At 37.9% G+C, this 21412-nt stretch overlaps 1 protein-coding gene across 1 annotated transcript in view; it reads right to left on the minus strand.

Moving 5' to 3' along the window:
* The window catches only part of LOC118829577 (deleted in malignant brain tumors 1 protein-like), a 185857-nt gene that overhangs the window by 37461 nt on the left and 126984 nt on the right, over nucleotides 1-21412 (minus strand). Inside the window, 2 exon segments of the mRNA XM_036736542.1 lie at nucleotides 3374-3573; nucleotides 4993-5146. Coding sequence (XP_036592437.1) covers nucleotides 3374-3573; nucleotides 4993-5146 — 354 coding nt within the window.

Consider the following 21412-nt stretch of genomic DNA (forward strand, 5'->3'; position numbering starts at 1 on the left):
TATAAAGTGCTTTGCTAATCTTAAGGCACTATATAACTGGTAGCTAGTATTACTGTCATGGCTACTATTCTATGAAAAGGAAATTATGTGATTGTGCATTCCTGGCCTCGATGAAGGCCTGTGCAAAGGCATGCAGATGAGCACCATGTGTAAGGAATGGAGAGAAGGCCAATTTGGTTGTAACTGTAGAGTGAGGTAAGGATGGTGATATATAGTAAAGCTGGAAAGATAGGTTGGAACCGTGTTCATGGAAGGTTTTACAATGCAAACAGAGAAGTTGATATTCTATCCTGGAGACAACGGGGACCACTAGAGTTTATTAAGTGGGGGAGTGACGTAGGGAGATCTTAAGAAAAATAACTTTATCAGCTGTGCAGAGAAGAGATTGGAGGGGAGGAGATTTAAGGCAGAAAGAGCAATTAAGAGGCCATTGTAATAGTCTAGGGGAGGTATGATGAGGCCATCAATTAAGGTTGTGGTTTTGTGTGAGTAGAGAGAGGGAACCAGATATGTTAGATCTTATGGAGGAAGAAATTATAAGATTTGGTAACTGATTGTACAGGGTGTCCCTAAAGTCTGGACACATAGGAAAAATGCGTATTTTGAAATATTTGGAATATTAACAGACCTTAGCCCCTTTGACTTCTTTTTCTGGGGTATGCTAAAGGAGAAGGTGTACTCAATGAAAATCACAGATGCAACACACTTGATTGAATGCGTAAAGAGTGAATGTGCTAAAATTGACAGCAATGTGGAGTTATTGCATTGAATTCATGTGACTCTTGCAAAGCACATCAACCTTTGCATCACAAATGATGGAAATCATATTGAAGATGTTATTTAATATTCCAATTAAATAAAATGTTGAAAATTTCATCCATTTCATTTCTTGAAAATATGCATTTTTACCTACGTGTCCAGACTTTAGGAATGCCCTGTATCTTTGGGGTAATTGAGAGAACAATACCAAAGTTATAAACCTGTGATACTAGAAAAATGTTAGTGCTTTTTACAGAAATGTAGAAGTTTAGAAGAGGGATGGGATTTGGGGGAAAGACAATAAGTTATGTTTTGGGCATGTCTAGTTTGAGAATTTCTGTGACAATCAATTTGAAATGTCCAATAGGCATCTGATGATTTGGGACCGAAGCTCAGGCAAGAGATTGGGATTGGATATATTGATCTACCATTTATCTGCAGGAAGATGATAATTAAGCCCATGGGCACTGATGAGGTTATCCAGAGAGAATGCAGAGAGGCAAAGGAAGAGTACACAGGATAGAGCCTTGGGGAAGACCCACAGGTAAGGGACATAATACAGATGATGAGCCAGCAAAGGAGGAAGAGAAGAAGCAGTCAGGCAGGTAGGAAGAGAAGTATTATGAAAATCTGGAGAAGAAAGAATACCTAGGGGAGAGGATAGAGTAGACAACAGTGTTAAATTCAGCAGAATGGTCAAAAAGGGTAAGAACTAAGTTGTTTCATGTAAGTTCACTTATATGGAATAACTTTTTTTCCACAAGGATAAGATGTTATTCCAACTTGGTCTTAATACCACTATTTGCTATTTTGGTAATGTCTGATTCACAGAATCCTAGAATTTCAGAGTTTGAAGGGATTTTAAGAGTTATGTCCCATTCATAACCCTCCCTACCAAGAGTCCCTGCCATAACGCTGTGGGTATACAGCCTTTGCTAGGAGACTCTAGTGAGGGGAAGGCCTCTCACTCCATTTTTTCCAAGTTCTGATTGTTCTTAAGTTTTCCTTCTACATCAAGCCTGAATTTGCATCTTCTATCCATTATTCTCCTTCTTTCTTATAAGGCCCAAAGAATAGATCTGAGTCCTCTTTCACTTGATAGTCTTTTAAGTAGATGAAGACAATGACCATGTCCCCCCTGACCCACCTTGAGTCTTCTCTTTAGGTTAAACATCCCTAATTCTTTCAACTTGTCCTCTTATGACATGAAGTCAACCCTTTATTACTCAGGTTGTCCTCCTTTGGTATCTATATTATCAACTTCTGTCCCAAACTATGTTGTTCGAAACTGAAAATGATACTCCATATGTGGACCAACTAGGGTGGTATTGTGCGATACTTCTTATTGTTCAGTCATTTTTCAATTGTGTCTGACTCTTCATGGCCTTGTTTGGGATTTTCTTGGCAAAAATGTTGGAGTAGTTCTCCATTTCCTTCTTCAAATGATTTTACAGATGAGGAAACCGAGGCAAACAGGGTTAAGTGACTGGCCCAGGATCACACAGCTTCACACAGCTAGTGTCTGAGGCTGGATTTCAGCTCAGAAAGGTGAATCTTCCTGACACCAGGCCTGGCACTCTATCCATTGTACCCCTAGCTGCCCCATACTGCAATACCATCAATACCTTACTCTTGAAACTAAACCTCTTTTGAAACAGTTCAACATGGCATTTGTTTCTTTTTAAAATTTTTTGGGGGGCTGTCATATTAAACTGTTGACTCACATTGAGCTTGGAGTCCCCAAAACTCCCAGACTTTTTTTTGGACAAATTTCCATTTGATGATGCTTCCTTCATCTTGTATTTTTGCAGTCAATTTTTAAAATACTATTATAAGACTTTAAATTTATCTCTATTAAATGTTGGTTGTTACAAATGTGCATATATTATTCCCTAGGAGGAACTCTTTTATTCCAAGATGGAGAAGACAGTAGGTACTAGATGGGACCTGAGCAGATGACACTGGCATCTTCATGGTTGTGAGAGACACCGTGGGAACACTGCCAAGGATAGTCTTCAGTTCCTTGTACATTGTATATTATCCATTCTGATGAATTCAGAGTTTTGGCCAACATAGGCATTTCCCAGGGCAGAAAGACCTTCCCCATAGCCCAGCTGTCTGTAGACTACCTAAGCGTCATTCAGGTCCCAGTCATCATCACAAATGGTTCTCCATGTTCCATTATTATAAATCTCTACTCAGCCTTCACACCTATTCTAGGAAACTTTCAATGTCAAGGAACCAGCTGGAAAGCACATCAAACACATACTAATTGTTTGAGTTTCTATTCATTTTGTTGTTTTAATGATCAGTGGCAATATTCTTCTAGGGAGTTTTGGGCAGGGTGCTATTTCCAAAGAGCCTATCATTATTAGGTTAATTATTCTATGATTGTTTCAGCCCTCTATTCCACTTTAACTGAGGAAATGTGGCTTGGAGATAGCTTACACATGAGAAATGAAGGGGATTCTCCATTTCCCAAATTTAGCCCTACCGAAAAGGGAACTCAATGTGCAATAATAGGTGACTAGACCAGTGATAGATCAAAAAAGCAAGAACAGATAGTCATTTTACTACTTGCCATATCAAAATATTAGTCCTGGGTGTTTCTTACCTTTCTGGCTACTGCTATAGGAAGCAGAAAACCCTCGATCTGTGACACTGACATCAGTTTTAAATAAAACTGTCATTCGGTTGGAGCTTGATATCAGTATCCTAATGGGACCTTCACAGAATCTTCCAAATGAAGAAGCATCCAATGAACCATCAAAAATCTCAATGTAGTCATAAGTACATAAATCCTCAAATTCCAATCTGCAGAACAGAAAGAGAAATGTAGGAGAATGGTGGGACTTCCTGTAGCATATTTTGTCAGCATGATACTCATTGTTCTTGCCCTCATAACAGGAAGAATTTCATGACAATCATCCTACACTACAAATAAAAAGGAACTTGTGGTTTAATGGAAAACACTTCCCTAACCCCAAGTGTATTCACATAAGCAATAGATTTAGAGAAAAATCTCTATACAATGCTGCCAAAATGTTTGCAAATGAGCTGAAAATGTCCCAGCTTCAATGATTCCCTGTTGTTTAAAAAACATCCAAATTAACACAAAGATCACAGTCATATGACTGAAGGACATCTTCAAGAGTAAAGTCAGGTCAACAAATATTTATTGAGCATTTACTATATGTCAGGCACTGTGCTAAGTACTGGGGATACAAAGAAAGGCAAAAACACAATCTCTTAAGGAATTCACATTTTAATGGAGGAAACAACATGAATTTATTCTTTCTCCCTCCCATTAAATTTTTTCCACGTATGATTAGATATAGATTTTTTCTGGTGATGGCAGATTTAGAACTTACCTCCTGAGTGGTGAATCTGTTTAAACCGTTACAAACAAGAGTTTTAAAAAGATGTTTTCTTACTTTTAAAAATAATATTCTCATTTCATAATTCTGTCTCCCCCCTCTCCCCTCCTACCATTACCCAAACGCTACAATAGAATCCTCCCTTGGAACAATGAAATACAGTTAAACAAAACAAACTTTTACATTGACTATATCTGGCATCATATGCCCCATTCTGCATCTGGGGTCCACCACCTCTCTAAACGAGAGCAGTGATATGGGCCATGTGTATTTTCTAAAGTGATAGGCTAAGTGTCCAAATAGAACTGATGTTTTGAAAATACATGAAAGACCTTCATATTATCTTATACCAATAGTTTTGCTTAAGAAAAACTCTAGAAATTTGGTCCCCAAGTTCTAAAAACATCTTGGAAAGGCATATTTTCCCCCTTTCTCAAGAAGTAGAAGGGGCGACAACTGATATATTGTTTGGATAGTTGATCTATTCAGGAAATATCCAAAGGCTCCTTTCTGTCACTTGGGGGAAAATATTACCCATTACTTCTGTTGTGAAGAACAGTAGATCCTATCTAGGCTGTCCAGGGAACTAGTATTCTTGGGTCACTCACATCTTATCTCACTCTCGTCTTGCTGGGTAGGCCAACCCATGAGAAAAATGTCACCTCATATCTACAAAATGCCTATGAGTCTGGCTCAGAATTTTGAAATGTCAAAGTGAAATGTGGGATCTATGCTTTGACCCATAAGCCAGAGGTTACCTGACTCAGGAAGTGAATTATTAGACAGCAGCTCAAGTTGATAAATATCTAGTTATTGAAGAGAGGTGATGCTATGAGGTAACCAGGGTCTTACTTACTGCAGATCATCAATGACCAGGCTGATTTGGAAATCATTGCCTACTTCTATCTCCCAGATGCAGTTTAGGAGATTGGGATATCGTCCGGTATAGTTTGGACTGGTAAATGATCCATGAGAATCGACAAGGAGACCCCCACAACTCGTTTTACTGTCTGTAAAATAGAAAGGAAAAAAATTTTTATCTTTTGTGAAGAATTGAGAAGTTGTTTGTTTTTCATGATAGTTATTTATTTTCAGAACATTTGTTGAGTAATATTCTTACATATCTGCTATATTCTTGGGATTGTGTTAAGCCATATAGCCCCATATAGGTCACTGTAGCCATTTTCTTTGGTGTTCTACTCTGAATCAGAACTAAACTAATGTCATCAATGCCTGTGTTGTGCTGAAGAAGAGCCTTTGCTCTTCTAAGAATAAGATTCAGTGATAGCCTCATATAATAGAGAGAACTGATCCAGGTTCTCAGCCTATAAAACTCTAACTGTGAGAATGCAGGCAGTATAATCAATTTATGTTCTTCTTCTATCTTTAATACCAAGACCCATCAGTCACTGCTTTTGAGGACAGCCAAGAAAGAGGATGTATGAAGATGCTTCCAAAAATTCTCAGTGCAGCATAAATAGGAGGCATGAGATTATTATTAATTTTTCATACCTTTAGGTTGCTCTAAGTCCTTTTCTGCCAGGCATTCTAGAATGAGAAATACAAGAGGGAAGAGGCTTCCTAATGTCTCCATGTTGTCAGTGAATTATTCTGGACCATGCACACCTTTTATACCCACACTGAATTTACAATCCTTGGGATTTATGCCAAATATGAATTTTTTGATTAATCTCTGCTTGACAATTTTAAGTAACCAATGTAATGGGAACAAGTGAGAAAACCACAGATGTGCCCAGTGGTTTTTTTTTAGTGTCAGTGGACTGTGATAAAGTGTTTTCTTTCCTGGAAAGCTCATACTTCTTGCACATGCACATAGACATATACATTTATATATACATATTCATGCTTTCTCTACTGTGGAAAAAGAGAAAGTGAGGACAAACTTTTTTTAACCCTTTGGGTCACTTATTTCAGAATGGTCAGAAAACCTTTCTGTAGCTCAGAAGGTCAGATTCTTACCAGAGATGTGGTCTATGGATCTAAAGTTGAAGTGATGGGAATGGCAAGAAAAGGCATGGAGAAAAAGAACTAGAGGCCTAGAATGTCAGTGCTAAAGTCCAACTTTTGAAGTCCAACTCCATTTTCTTTTTCAGATGAGGAAACTGAGGCCCAGAGGAAGGACTTGTCCAGGTTCACGCAGTCAGTTATTGGCAAAGTCAGGTCTCAAATCTAGTTTTCCTGGTCTACAGGACCAGGGCTTTTTCCACTGCTAAAAGTGAAGGCTGACCTTTTTTGGGGAGCAGATCAGTATGCTGTATAAGCTTAGGTGTTCTAAATACTGCCATTGCTCTTGTATCATTCTCCTGTGTAGAGGCAGCTGGATGGTCCAATGGAGAGAACGCTGGGCCTGGAGTCAGGAAAACCTGAGTTCAAATCTGGCCTCAGACACTTACTAGCTATGTGACCCTGAACCGATCATTAACCTGTCTGCCTCCAATTCTTCACCTGTAAATGGGCATTATAATAGCACCTACCTTCCAGGACTGTTGTGAGTTTCAAATGAGATAATATTTGTAAGGCACTTAGCACAGTGCCTGGCACATGGTAGGCACTTAATAAATCCTTCCTTCCTCCCTCCCAACATATAACAATCTTTTAAATTGCTATCTATCTATCTATCTATCTATCTATCTATCTATCTATCTATCTACGTTTATTTATTTACTTATTTATTTAAGACTCATTTAGAATCTCTCCTTCCCACCCCCATTAAATAAACAAGCAAAAGGACCCAGAAAAAAGCAAGCATAGTTTGGCAAACCATTGGCCATACTCAAAAAAATGTATGTTTTCCTCTGCATTTTAAGTTTGTCACTCTTACGGAAGGTGACTGGAATGTTTCATCATAAATTCTCCAGACTGGTGGTTTAATCATTGCATTGACCAGAGTTCTAAAGTCTTTCAAGGTTGTTTTTCTCTATAATGTTGTTGTCATTGTTAAAATTGTTCTAGTTTTACTTCCTTCTGCATTAGTTCATAGAAGTCTTCCCAGCTTTCTCTGAAACTGTCCATTTTGTCATCTCTTATGGCAAAATAATATTCTTTTCTATCCCTATGCCATAATTTGTTAAGCCATTCCTCTAATAGGAGGGCACAGCTGTTGTTTTCTATTTTGGGCTACTATGAAAAGAACTGCTAATAGAACCTCAAAGTCATTTCAATTTGAGTTTCTCTATTTATCATCATTTATTTTCTTTTATCTATCATATTTATTTATTTGTGAATCTGTTATTTACTAATTTCTTATCATTAATTTACTAGCATTTATTAGTAATTTAAAATTTAGAACGTTTAAAAAATGATCATTGATAGCTTGAGTTTCTTCTTTTGAAAACTACCTGTTTGTATCATTTGACCATATATCTACTAGTTTTATACATTTATATCATGTTCTTATATGGTCTGAGTCTTATATAGATAGTCTTATATTAGAGAAACTTGATGGAAAGATTTTCCCCATTTGCCTGCTTCCTTTCTAAATTTTACTATGTTGGATTTGTTTGTGCAAAAAACTTTAAAATTTTATATAACCAAAATTATCCATTTTATCTTGTGTAACCCTTTCTAATTGTTGGCTTAGTCATTAACTCTTCTCCTATCCAATCAGAAAGGAAATTTCATCCTTGCACCTGAAACTTGTTTATGATATGATCTTTTATATCTAGGTCACATATTCATCTGAAATATGATGTGAGATGTTGGTATAAACCTAATTTTTGCTAGACTGCTATCTAGTTTTCCCGGAATTTTTTTTATCAAATAGTGACTACTTTCTTCTCTCAGTAACTGAAGTCTTTTGGTTTATCAAAACTATGCTGCTGTGTTTATTTGCTTCAGCATGTTGTGCAATTAAGCTGTTCCACTGTTTGAATATTCTATTTTTAAAAACTTTTTCATATTTTATTATTTAGTATTTTTACTTTTCAACATTGATTTCCACAAGATTTTGAGTAACAAATTTTCTCCCCATTTCTGCCCTCCCCCCACTCCAAGATGGCGTATATTCTGATTGCCCCATTCCCCAGTCAGTCCTCCCTTCTGTCACATCACTCCGCCCCATCCCCTTTCCCCTTACTTTCTTGTAGGGCAAGACAGATTTCTATGCCCCGTTGCCTGTGTATCTTATTTCCTGGTTGCATGCAAAAACAAATTTTTTTAAGCATCTGCTTTTTAAAAATTTGAGTTCCAAATTCTCTCCCCTCTTCCCTTCCTATCCACCCTCCCCAGGAAGGCAAGCAATTCAACATAGGCCATACATGTACCATTATGCAAAATACTTCCACAATAATCATGTTGTGAAAGACTAACTATATTTCCTTCCATCCTATCCTGTTCCCCTTTATTCAGTTTTCTCCCTTGGCCCTGTCCCTTTTCGAAAGTGTTTGCTTTTGATTACCTCCTCCCCCATCTGCCCTCCCTTCTATCGTCCCCCCTTTTTTATCCCCTTCCTCTTTCTTTCCAGTGGGGTAAGATACCCAATTGAGTGTGTATGTTATTCCCTCCTCAAGTCAAATCCGATGAGACCAAGATTCACTCATTCCCCCTCACCTGCCCCCTCTTCCCTTCCAACAGAACTGCTTTTTCTTGCCACTTTTATGTGAGATTATTTGCTCCATTCTATCTCTCCTTTTCTCCCTCTCTCAATATGTTCCTCTCTCACCCCTTAATTTTATTTTATTTTTTAGATATCATCCCTTCATATTCAACTCACCCTGTGCCCTCTGTCTCTATATATGTATATTCCCTTCAACTACCCTAATACTGAGAAAGGTCTCAGGAATTATACACATCATCTTTCCATGTAGGAATGTAAACAGTTCAACTTTAGTAAGTCCCTTATGACTTCTCTTTCTTGTTTACCTTTTCATGCTTCTCTTGATTCTTGTATTTGAAAGTCAAATTTTCTATTCAGCTCTGGTCTTTTCTCTGGGAAAGCTTGAAAGTCCTCTATTTTGTTGAAAATCCATATTTTGCCTTGGAGCATTATACTCAGTTTTGCTGGGTAGGTGATTCTTTGTTTTAATTCTAGCTCCTTTGACCTCCAGAATATCATATTCCAAGCCCTTCTGTCCCTTAATGTAGAAGCTTCTAGATCTTGTGTTACCCTGATTGTGTTTCCACAATACTCAAATTGTTTCTTTCTGGCTGCTTGCATTATTTTCTCCTTGACCTGGGAGCTCTGGAATTTGGCAACAATATTTCTAGGAGTTTTCTTTTTGGGATCTTTTTCAAGAGGTAATCAGTGGATTCTTTCAATTTCCATTTTACCGTCTGGCTCTAGGATATCAGAGCAGTTTTCTTTGATAATTTCTTGAAAGATGATGTCTAGGCTCTTTTTTTGATCATGGCTTTCAGGTAGTCCAATAATTTTTAAATTATCTCTCCTGGATCTATTTTCCAGGTCAGTGTTTTTTTCCAATGAGGTATTTCACATTGTGTTCCATTTTTTCATTTCTTTGATTCTGTTTTATAATTTCTTGTTTTCTCATAAAGTAATTAGCTTCCACTTGCTCCAATCAAATTTTTAAGGTAGCATTTTCTTCAGTGGTCTTTTGGACCTCCTTTTCCACTTGGCTAATTCTGCCTTTCAAGGCATTCTTCTCCTCATTGGCTTTTTAGAACTCTTTTGCCATTTGAGTTAGTCTATTTTTTAAGGTGTTATTTCCTTCAGTATTTTTTTGGTCTCCTCTAGCAAATCTTTGACTTGTTTTTCATGAATTTCTTGCATCACTCTCATTTTTCTTCCAATTTTTCCTCTACTTCTCTTACTTGCTTTTGAAAACCCTTTTTGAGCTCTTCCATGACCTGAGATTAATTCATATATTTCTTGGCAGCTTTTGATGTAGGCTCTTTGACTTTGTTGACTTCTTCTGGCTGTATGTTTTGATCTTCTTTGTCACCAAAAAAAAATTCAATAGTCTGCATCCTTTTTCGCTGCCTGTTCATGTTCCCAGCCAACTACTTGACTCTTGCACTTTTTGTTAGGGTATGACTCCTTGTAGAGTAGAGAGTACTTTGTCCCAAGCTTGAGGGACTGCACTGCTGTTTTCAGAGCTACTTCTACTCCACCATCACTGCAAGCTCTGCCACACCAGTGCTCCTCTTCCCCCAAGAACTGCCAACCAATATCAGGACCCAGATCCAAGCAGGGCAAAGCAAGAAAACCTGCCTCTGCACCAGCAATGCACTCCCTGCACTCCTGCTCTGATCTGTTGCTTTATTCCTCCCATTGTGTGGGCTTGGGGCCAGAAGTAGCCACAGCTGGAGCTCTGGAAGCAGCTGCAGGAGCTTCCTGCTGCTGCCACTGCTGCAGCTGGGGTGGACTGCTCTCACCCCCATCCAGTAGTTTTCTTACTGACCTGCTAATTTGTCTTTGTCATTTGTGGGTTGAGAAGTCTGGTAACTGCTGCAGCTCAGTGATTCATGGTCCTAAGGCCTGGTTGGTCCTGGCACAGCCCATGCTGGGCTGTGCTCCACTCCCAGCACTGCACGATAGACCCTTCCCGGTGAACATCCAGGCTGTCCTGGGCTGGAGACCTACTTCTCCCTGCTATTTTGTGGGTTCTGTATCTCTAGAATTTGTTCAGAGCCACTTTTTACCTGTGTTTGGAGGGATTTGAGGGAGAGCTTAAGTGAGTCCCTGCTTTCCAGCTGCCATCTTCTACCATTCTATTTTTTAACCACTAAAAGTCATTTTCAATGACAACTGCTTTTTGTGTATAGTTTTAACTCTGGTACTGATAGACATCCCTTTTCCCCATTTTTTTCCTTTAAAACCCTTCAGATTCTTGACCTTTTGTTCCTTCATATGAACTTTGTTATTATTTTTGTGGCTCTATAAAATATTTGTCATAGTTTGATCAGTGCATCATTTAATAAATGAATTAACTAAGGTAATGTTATTATTTTTATTATTGTTATTTGACAAGGAAAAAAATAGTTGAATTCATATAGCCTGTGAGTGAATCTTTGTAGATACACTCTGGAATATTTTATAGCTTCTATGGTTGTTTTGAAGGGAATTCCTCTTTTTTGCTCTTCTTTACCAGGTTTTGTTAGCTATATTTAAAAAATGGTGATAGTTTGAGTAGATTTATTTTGTATCTTACAACTTTATTGGGAGTAATAATTATTTCAATAATTTTTTACTTGATTCTCTAGGATTATGTAATTATACCATCATATCTACAAAAGTGATAATTTTGTTTCCTCTTTTATGTGTTTATTCTTCCTATTACTCTTTCTTGTCTAATTGCTACACTTAGCATTTCTAGCACTATGTTAAGTAGCGGGGGTGATAAGTGACATTCTCACTTTACTCCTGATTTTATTGGAAAGATCTTTAACTTTTTCCTATTATATATAATAATTTCTTTTGGATTTAGATAGATATCATTTGCCATATTAAGAAAAGGCCTATTTATCTCTATGCTTTCTAGAATTTTTAATAGAAATGAGTGCTGGATTTTTGCATAGCCTTCTCAACATGTATTTAACAGTAATATGGATTTTATTATCTATAGTATTTATATGATTTGTTATATTTATATTCTTCCTTATTTTGAACTGACCCTACATTTCTTGCATAAGAATGACCTGGTCATAGTATATAATCTTTCTAAAATGTTATGATAGACTATTTGCTAATATTATTTAAAATTTTTGCATCAGTGTTCATTAGTTTATGTATTTTGTCCCTCCATAGTTTAGATATAAAGACAATTATAAAAAAACAAATTAGAGAATTGCCCCCTCTTTCTAATTATTGCAAATAGTTTATAATTAGTTGTTCTTTTAATGTTTGATATAATTCTTTATAAGTCTATTTGTTCCTGGAGTATTTTTTTCTTTGAGATTTCATTTACGACTGGATCAACTTTTGGTTATTTAAATGGTCTATTTCTTGTTTTGTTAATCTGAGAACTTATATTTTTGTCAATTTTTATCCATTTTTATGTTATCAGTTTTGTTAGGATATAATTGGGCAGAATAGTTTCTGACAATTTATTTCTCCTGTAATTGTTGTGAGTTTTTGATTTTTTACATTTTGATATGAACAATATGGTTTTCCTATCTTTTTTTTTTGGATTAGCTATTCATTTTGTTATTTCTTTTTAAAAGCTCCTAGTTTTATTTATTAATTCAATGGTATTTTTGTTTCAATTTTTTTTTATCAATCTCTGTAACTTTCAGAATTTGTGCTTTGCTATTTAGTTGGGCATTTTTTGTTGTTCAAGTTTTTTTAATTACTTGCCAAATTCATTGATTTGTTATTTTTCTCTTTTATTGATGAATATTTACTGCTATAAATGTTTCCCTCAGAACTGCTTTATCTGTGTCCCATAAATTGTGATGTTATTTCATTATTGTAATTTTTCATGATGGTATTTTCCATTTTTTTCTATAATTTGTTTTTTGGTCCACCAGTTCTTTAGAATTATGTTATTTAGTCTACACTTATTTTTAAATTCTTTCCTTAAGGGCTTTTTATTGAATATAATTTATATCGAATTATAATTATTAAATGTGATTAGTTGTTTTGCTTTCTACACTTTTTGGTGAGGTCATCTTTACACCTCAACATATGGCCAATATCTGTAAAGGTGCCATGTGCTGCTGAGAAGTAGAGATATTTTTCTGAAAAGCAAAAAATAAAAATGAAAGTTTTAGCTATAGTCTTCAGATTCATTTTAACTCAATTCCTTAAGGACAAGTTTGAAGGTAACAAATGTAGCTTTGGTACAATTCCCTTAAGAAAAACAAGAGATTAGATAAAATGAGGCTTTCTTTCTGTTTCTGGGAAGCTGTGGGAATATTTTAATCTTTTCTCATGAAGATTTCTAGGTTTCCTGTAATGCAGAATAGATCCTGGAAATAGGCTGGGAAAAAGAGCATGTGAACCCTTGGCACCTTGGAGAAGAAGCTTTCTGGATCTTTGTGTTTCTTGTGATTTTCAAATTCTCCACCTTCTCAAGTTGTTCTTATATGATACCCAAATGGTCATTTGATTCAGTTGGTTCAGGGAAGAAATCTTTTCAATTCACTGATCATTAACAGTAAGAGTGCTTTAAGGTTTGTAAAGCACCTTATCTTATGACGTTTGATCCTCACAACAATTTTGTGAGTCGATGTTATTATTATCCCAGAGGGATAATAATATAGTATCCCTGAGGGATCCTAAGTGATTTGCTCTGGGTGACACAGTAAGTGCTTTAGGCAGCATCTGACTCAGGTCTTCCACCATCTCTAGAGTACCATTCATCAAGCCATCTGGCTGCCTCAATCAGTCAAATATTCATTGAATAAAAAAAAGAAAAGCAATTCAAACCAGAAGCCGTGATTATGAATTCCCTGCCCAATTATTTACTATGTGATTTTGGTGAAATCTTTTATTCACTTTGGGATTCTTTTATGACTTTCTTTGTAAAATGTGGGAATTGGACTAGGTGATAAGTATGTGGGAAACAAAAGAAGGAATTCTGTTTCCACAGATTAAAAATACTCCCAGCTTTAACTGATAACAGAATGTAAGTCAGAGGTGACTGGTTCTAATCAGAGCTGTGACCTAGCAGAACCAGGCTTCTGATCAGGTAAAAGGTTAGAAGCTAGTATGCATGCTTAACAAGGTGTTTGAGGGGGGGACATATCAAGTAAGAGAACATGAAATGGGAAGTTCAGGAGGTTGCGTCTAGCCAATGGAGAGTGGTGGGGGGCAGGGTGCAGGAATTTGAATTGGGAATAGCATAAAAAACGTTTTTGAGCAAACGTTTTTGAGCAAAAATTTGAGCAAACCTACTCTCCATTCAGGAGGTACCCATTCACTAGGAAATGTAGAGTAAATATAAAATAAAATGAGAACTTTCCTGGCTTCACAGTGAGTATTGTTCTTTCTAGACTAAGCACATTTCTCCCAATTGCTGTGATCCACTTCATTCATTGGGCCTATTCAATCAACTCTTTAATCAATAGATTCATATGGATATTCTGCCTTGTTTTTCATTCTTTAAATTTTTTTTATATTCAGCATTTAAAAATATCAAAAAAGAACATTTTCATATACAAAGTAGAAGAGGAAGAAATGTTTATACATGAAACTGTGTATCTCTTTTGTTTACATCATGCTTTAAAAATAATAAATGTAGCACATTCCTTTCAAAACTATCCAACATGTCTATTTACTTCTGAACTTTCTTCTGTTTCTCCTGGGCATGTTAAAAATATGTTTCAGTGACCCTTTTTTCTTTTTTGGAGGGCAACATTATTACAAGATTACAGTTCTGCCATACTGTTTTCCCATTTTCCTAGCAGTTTTTGTGGAATAGTATTTAGATTTATTTAACCCTGGGTCGTGACATTCATTTGCATCTATAGGTTGTATACCTAATCTACTCTATTGATCAACTTTTCTATTTTGTAGCCAGTGTAACATAGATTGGTAACTACTGATTTGTAGTATAATTTGAGGTCTGGTACTGTGAGTCTTGCTCATAATGAAGAAAAGCCTCCTTCCTTCCCACATTTTTTTCCATTGAGAATCTTTATATTTTGTTCCAAAGATGACTTTTGTTATTATTTTTTTTCTCATTTTCTAAAGTAATATTTTGGTAGTTTCACTGATTATGGTGCATAATAAGTACATTGATTGAGAGAATATCATTGTCATTTCTATTATATTGGAACAGTCCAACCATAAACAATTAAAATCTTTCTACTTTTTTAGGTCTTTACATCAAAAGCAGTTTTTTAAAGTTTTATTTATATTATTCTGATGTGTACCTTTCCTATCAAATTCAAAAGGAAACCTCTCAGTTGTTCCCATTCTTTGGTAATTTCTCCATTGGAGAATGTAGGGGCTGAAGGAAGAACTCTATCTAGTCTTATTTTAACTAATTATTCTAGGTGCTAAGCTCCATATTTTTGCTGCAGAAGGATTACAAGTTCTACCAACATGTCATAAAATTTTGCACCTTGGGACAAAAGCCATGTCCCTCTGCCTTAGTTACAGTTACTTTAAAACCAAAGGGATTATGGTAAATCTATTCAGAATTTCAGGTTATAGTCTTGTTTAAGAAAGCCTCCTATTGCCAAACAGAACATACTTGAAGGCCATAATTGAGCAAATACCAAAGCATTTAATTTGTGGACAGAGCTATTATAGCTACTGGAAGGATGGGGTAATTGTAGTTTTTTGGTGAAAGCAAAGATCTGGGACTGTGAATGCCATGTGAGTTAAGAGCCTGATTGATCAGGGTCAGTCACTTAATCTCCCTGTGATAGCCTTTTAATCAGCACCAGGGATCAAATGACCCAAGTGTGGTTAATCAACTATTATTTTCAATGTTTAGAAAGTCAGGGCAGCAGTTTAAAAAAGCACTGATTCTCCAAAGAAATGGCCTGTACCCATTCACAGACCACCAAGAAGCCATTTGTATTTTCTTTACCTGTTGGATTAAGACATGTTTCACAACGGAAAAGCTTCAGAGCTTTACAATGAGGTTTAGGGACAGATCGGAAGAATGAACATATTTCATTCATTAGGAGATCCTATTTTTAAAGATTCTTAGATTAAAGGAGCAGCAGGGACCCTGAATGAAATGAAGTCTTTCTGTGCATTGTTCCCCTGATCTGTGATTTCTATTGCATTAATGGACCCAATGGTGCAACCTCATCTCATATTCTCATACTTTTTCTCTGTCCTTGTTGTGGTTCCATATTTGGTGCAGTGGGTCACTCAGAGCCTGAGGGTTCAAAGAAATAATCTCTTTAATTAAAACATACAGAAATACCCCCAGGTAAAATCAGGCTCTAAGGTGGTTAACAAGCAGTTCTTAAGAAGGTAAAGGTTGATAAAAGCTGTTAGTAGGAAAAGCAAAAGCAGGAAGCAGGCGTCTGAGGAGCTCTCTGATAATGTCCTGAAAACCTCTTTTGCATTTTCCTCACCCAAACTGCCCTCCACTGGGTCCCAAATCAATTGCCTGGTGGACAAAGATAACTCAAATTGCCCCAGGTCTGCTCTATCACATCACTCACATTAGCCCCATCGGTGTTTCTGCGTCATTGGTGGTGAACTCAAGCCTCTCCAGTAGTACCAGTGTCCTGGCCCACTGCGTTTTCCATCCCTATCCTATATTTTCCTCCTTTCCTGAAGCCCTCTCTTCTTTCTATCATTCCTTCTCTGCTCTCTGTTTCCCTTCTCTCCTCCCTCTTTTCACCTTTCCCTTTTTCTTTCTCTCCAGTTGTTTGGCTGGAAGGGACCTTAGAGATCCAATCCTCTCAATAACTGAATAAACATTGTTGGAATGTGCACGGATATTAAGTTTGAAGATCCTATTCAATGTGGTACAATTCTGAGGAGATTACTTGGAGGTGGCTACATTTCTCAGAAGCCTAGTTGTTATTGATTTTTATTTGTGCAATATTAGATCCAAACTGCACATTGTCTTCCAGCAGAACAGCAAACTCTTTAAGACTGTGTTCCAAAGCTTTAAGAGGCAAAACCAATTTCTTATCACCTCTGTGGAGATAAAGTCAACTCTGCTTTTTTTTCAAAATGGGTAGAGAATTTAGAAAGGGGACAACATTTTCATTAAGGAAAAGAAATCTTGCTTCTCTTCCATGATCACCAAGAACCTTGTCATCATAGCCCAGATTGCTAGAAAAAACTCAGCTCAGTTCACTTATTGTTCTTTATTTAATTCCTCTTAATTCTTAATATTTAAGGCCTCTAGACCAGAGGACCAGTTCTTAACCTTTTTTTTGAGTCATGCATCCTTTTCAGCAGTCTGAAGAATAATGTTTTTAAATTCATAAAATAAAATAAATAGAATTACAAAAGAAATCAATTATATTGAAATTCAGTTACAAAAATATGTATGTACATGTATATATACACATATACATACATATACACATATACTTATATACACACATGCACACACACACACACACACACACACACACACACACACACACATATATCCAAGACTGCAGCTATCACCTTGAGGCTCAAGAATATAACTCTATTGGGAGCTATACTTTAACACTATAGCTCACGAGTGTCCATTGGTGTGTCTTCCATTAACAACTAGCTCTTAGCAAAGGTATTTACTACAATGATAAAATAAAAGTGGTAGCTTAAAAATATTTTCCTTTCCAGGTACCTGGAGTACACTCTCACATGACATAGAGCATCTGTAGGAAGGATGGCTTCAGGTTTAGAGGATGTAGGTTACATGTGTGCTAAGATAACTCATAGCTCCTGGTACTGTAGAAGTTCTTTCTGTCTTTGCAAAACAGCCCCTATCCTTTGGAATTTTGGAGGGTTTGCCCCAGAGTTTGGATACTTTGCTTAGACCATACCTTCCTCCTCTCATCAAGTGGCCCAAGAGGTGTAGCCTTCCCTGGGTCTATTCCTCTGCTTTTCCCCTCATTCTGGAATACCTGCCACTCTAAGCCACCTCACAACTCCATAATATCAGGGTTACTGGTCCTGAGTAACTTGATTTATATACCTCTGCTATTCAGGAGATTTTTAAGGACTATTAATAAAATAAAAACTGTAAGTTTCTCTCTGTAGAGAGGTCTATATGTAATGAGTGGGCCCCACATGTAACCCTCCCTATGAATACCACAGCTGTCCTTCCATATGTAGCATGGGGATGGCATTGTATGGCCTGAAGGGAGGCAGAATAGACATTTCTAACGTCTTCTCCCCCAAACTTTCTCCAAGGGAGACTTTTATTCCTGTTGGTAGGTTGGGGCCAGGGGCTATTCTCCTCTCCTCAGAGGCAGGGTAAAGGGCTAGAATCGTATCTATCTGTACCCTGAAATATTGTTAGTCTAGGCTAGGAGATATTATCAAATTCAAGCTAACTTCTGATTGCTTTGTCATTATTATGGGGGAAGCAGAACCCCAAGCTCTGTATCCAGGTCTTGACCCCTTCCCCACCAAGTATCAGTCCCATAATGAACACATGTAGCAAATGGTAAAGAAACCCATTTATCCAACTCATAGCAAAACAGAAATCAGATCAGGTACGCATAGGAGAACATATAGCAGACAATACAAAGTGAAGGAGCTCTCCCACTGGGAGTGAGATAACTCTTGGTGAAATTCCCCAAAGTTTCTAAAGTAGCAAGCTGGGGATAGGAACATGATGGAGACTGCTAGTTCCTCTCATGTCATCCCAGAGTTTTTCCCTTCATAACCCGAAGCAGGGTTTATACACACACACACACACACACACACACACACACACCCAAGACTGCAGCTATGACCTTGAGGCTTAAGTGTAACTCTATTGGGAGCTATACTTTAACACTATAGCTCCATCTTCTTTCTTGAACTTGGAAGCCAGAAGAGCCCAAAGTGACTTGAAGCTTGAAGAACCCTGAAGAAGACCAGACAATAACTGAAGTTCTGCTCTTGCCCACTCTGTCTTGCCCCTCATGTAGGGCAGCAGATACGTTTCCATCAATAAGGAGAAAGTCCCATACCAATGAGTGTTGGGACAGTGGTTACACCTTTAATTTGGCTCAGCCACTAGTTGGGGGTGGGGGTAATGGGAAGAAAAGAATTCCATGCTCTAACACTCCTGGCAGTCAGACAGAGAAGTTTTGTTCTGTAGGCTGTTCCTTGACTTCCTCTGTTGCAATATCTGTTATGCAATTAATTACCAGACAAGAATCATAAAGAAGTTATGAATGATCATAATTTTATATGCAACAAATCAGGAATTAGAAACAATTTAAAGAAATAGTACAATCATGTAGAAATTATTGCTAGCTGCAGGCTTTAGGAAAAGTGCAGAGGAGTTAAACCTTCACTGTCCTGGCTCATCCCAAAGGAACAACAACAGCCAAAGCTTCAGTCTGTTCCAACCATTCTCATCAGAGTCTTGGGTTATGGCCCCTGCAGCCACACCTGCAATACCCAGGCTCTAGTCTCTGAATTCCCATTATAGGACCTTCTTTCTCTTCACCCTTCACACCTACTGTTCTCATGATCACACTGCTTGTGAAGCCATTGGCTACAGCTTTTCCAAGCTGTGGGATCGAGCACAAGCTTCCTCTGGACTCTCAGGGCAGTGAGAAATAATACTGACTGGGAATAGCATCCATACATTTAACACGGTTAGGTTTGGAAAGTCTGACTATCTAGTTTCAGACTTGTCTTTGTTTTCTATTTTCCTGGTGTGTATTTTTCCAAGTCATTCAGAGTGTTCCATTCTTCTTCAAGTTGGAAAGTGCACCCACTGCAACTTTTTGTTCTTTTATTCTTGTTTGGAGGTAGCCTAGCAGCAGAAGTGGCAGGCACAGTATCATCCTCCTGTGCATGTGTGCTCCTGCCTGGCATTGTTGGCCCACTGCCAAAGGGAAAAAAAGAGGGGAGGCTGAAGCATGCCCCTCCATTCTCTGTTTCCACCTAGATGGAACTCTCGAAAGTCAGGCATGTTACCTCTCCACTTAAGCTGCTTGTGTCATTTAGGTCCCCCCACTCAAAGACCTTTCCTCTAGAGTCTCTTGTGCATGACCAATGCCTAATTTTAAGAATGAGAACCCTAAAGATCAGGGCGGTTGAGTGATCCATCTAAGGTGGCACAGTAAAGATTTGAACATGAACCTCCTGACTCCTAGTTCAGGACTGTGTCTATTGTGCCATGATATGGGAGTGCTTGTTTTTTTTTCTGCTGGGGGCTCTTCTCCTCCAGGTAAGAACGATGCTAGGTGGGTATGGGTGAGTAATAGAACGCTTTATTTGTATGTGAAAATCAAGCAAAGACCATTTAAAAGATGCCACAGCAATTTAAGCTGAAACATACAAGAATGTAGATAGATGCATATTTTGTTGTTAATGCAACTTATATTAGATATTCCATCTGCCTTCTTTGGAAAATATCAAACTATTTGATATTATTTGTAGTGACTTTAGAAGTCATTTAGTCTAATCCATATTCCCAAAAGAATTCCAACTATAACATATTTGACAAATATTGTCCTTGGCTTGAGGGCTTCCAATGACTGGGAACTCACTGCCTCCAGAAGTAGCCCATTCCATTTTTGAATAGCTCTGATGTTTAGGAAGTTTTTTCCTTACTTTACATCTAAATTTATCTCTTTAAGACTCCTGCCGGCTCAGATTCAATCTAGCTCAGCTTAGATTGAATCTGGCCCGCTTGTGAAAACAGGTGTCACAAAGGGTGGGATTTCTTAAGACAACCTATTATGGTGAATCCCTAATAAACTTTGTCTTTTCCCTTGGCTGAGAAGGCTTGAATCGAATTCTTTCAGCAGGACCCGCTGTGTCGGTATTTTGGGGTCATGAGCACCCCTAGAAGCGTATGGTTCCCTACCATCATCATTTTGATTAAACCTCTTCATTTTTTTTTTGGTTCCCTGATCGGGAAAACTGCTCATCTCAAGTTCTTCTCCAGCCAAGACTGGAAGGTAAGCCTCTCCCTCTCCCAATCCCCTTCTCACTCTCCAAGCATTTTGGAGGTGCTTCTCGGGCCTGACTCCCCAGGTCCCCAGTAGGTCAGACAGCTGCTTGCTGTCTCCGACTCAGCCTGATGCTCTCAGGATCTCAGTCCAGTGGTTTATGTTCGAGGCCATGGACCTGGGCACACCTTCTGAAGCATAGAGGACAAGGATGGACACCCTATCCAGAAGTGCTCCCCCAATTTTCTCAATTCTCTCAGCGCTAGGGAATGGGAAAACCTCAGGTACCTTTTTGTGTTTATTTTTTTTCCTGTCTTGCTTTGTTCCTTTTTGTGGCTTATTCCCAAATCCTCCTTGCAAAGGAAGGGACTTCCAGCCCCCCAAGCCCACAGTGGGTCAAACCTCCTTGATCCCCAAAAATTCACCCTTGGGCTGTCTTTTACAAAATTGGAAAAAATCTAAGTTCTCTAAAGAACTTAAAAAGAAAAAGCTGGTATATCTTTGCAATACTGCTTGGCCACAATATCACCTAGAAGGCCATGAAGAGTGGCCTGTTTTTGGGACTTTACAATATACTACTCTTTTACAGTTAGAATTATATTGTCAGTGAGAAAGAAAATGGACAAAAATTCCTTACATAACGACCTTCGTGGAGCTCTCTCGGAACCCTGTTCTCAGAAAAGATTGTAAGATGCTCATAGCTAGAGACCCCCAACAAAGGGGCAATGGGGGTCAACAGGACATTTCGGATAACCACCTCCTTATGGCCCCCAGGGCTTCAGCCCTAGCCCCTCCTCCTGTTCCCCAGAGCACCCTTG

This window comes from Trichosurus vulpecula, chromosome 8 (genome assembly GCF_011100635.1).
Source record: "Trichosurus vulpecula isolate mTriVul1 chromosome 8, mTriVul1.pri, whole genome shotgun sequence".
NCBI lineage: Eukaryota > Metazoa > Chordata > Mammalia > Diprotodontia > Phalangeridae > Trichosurus > Trichosurus vulpecula.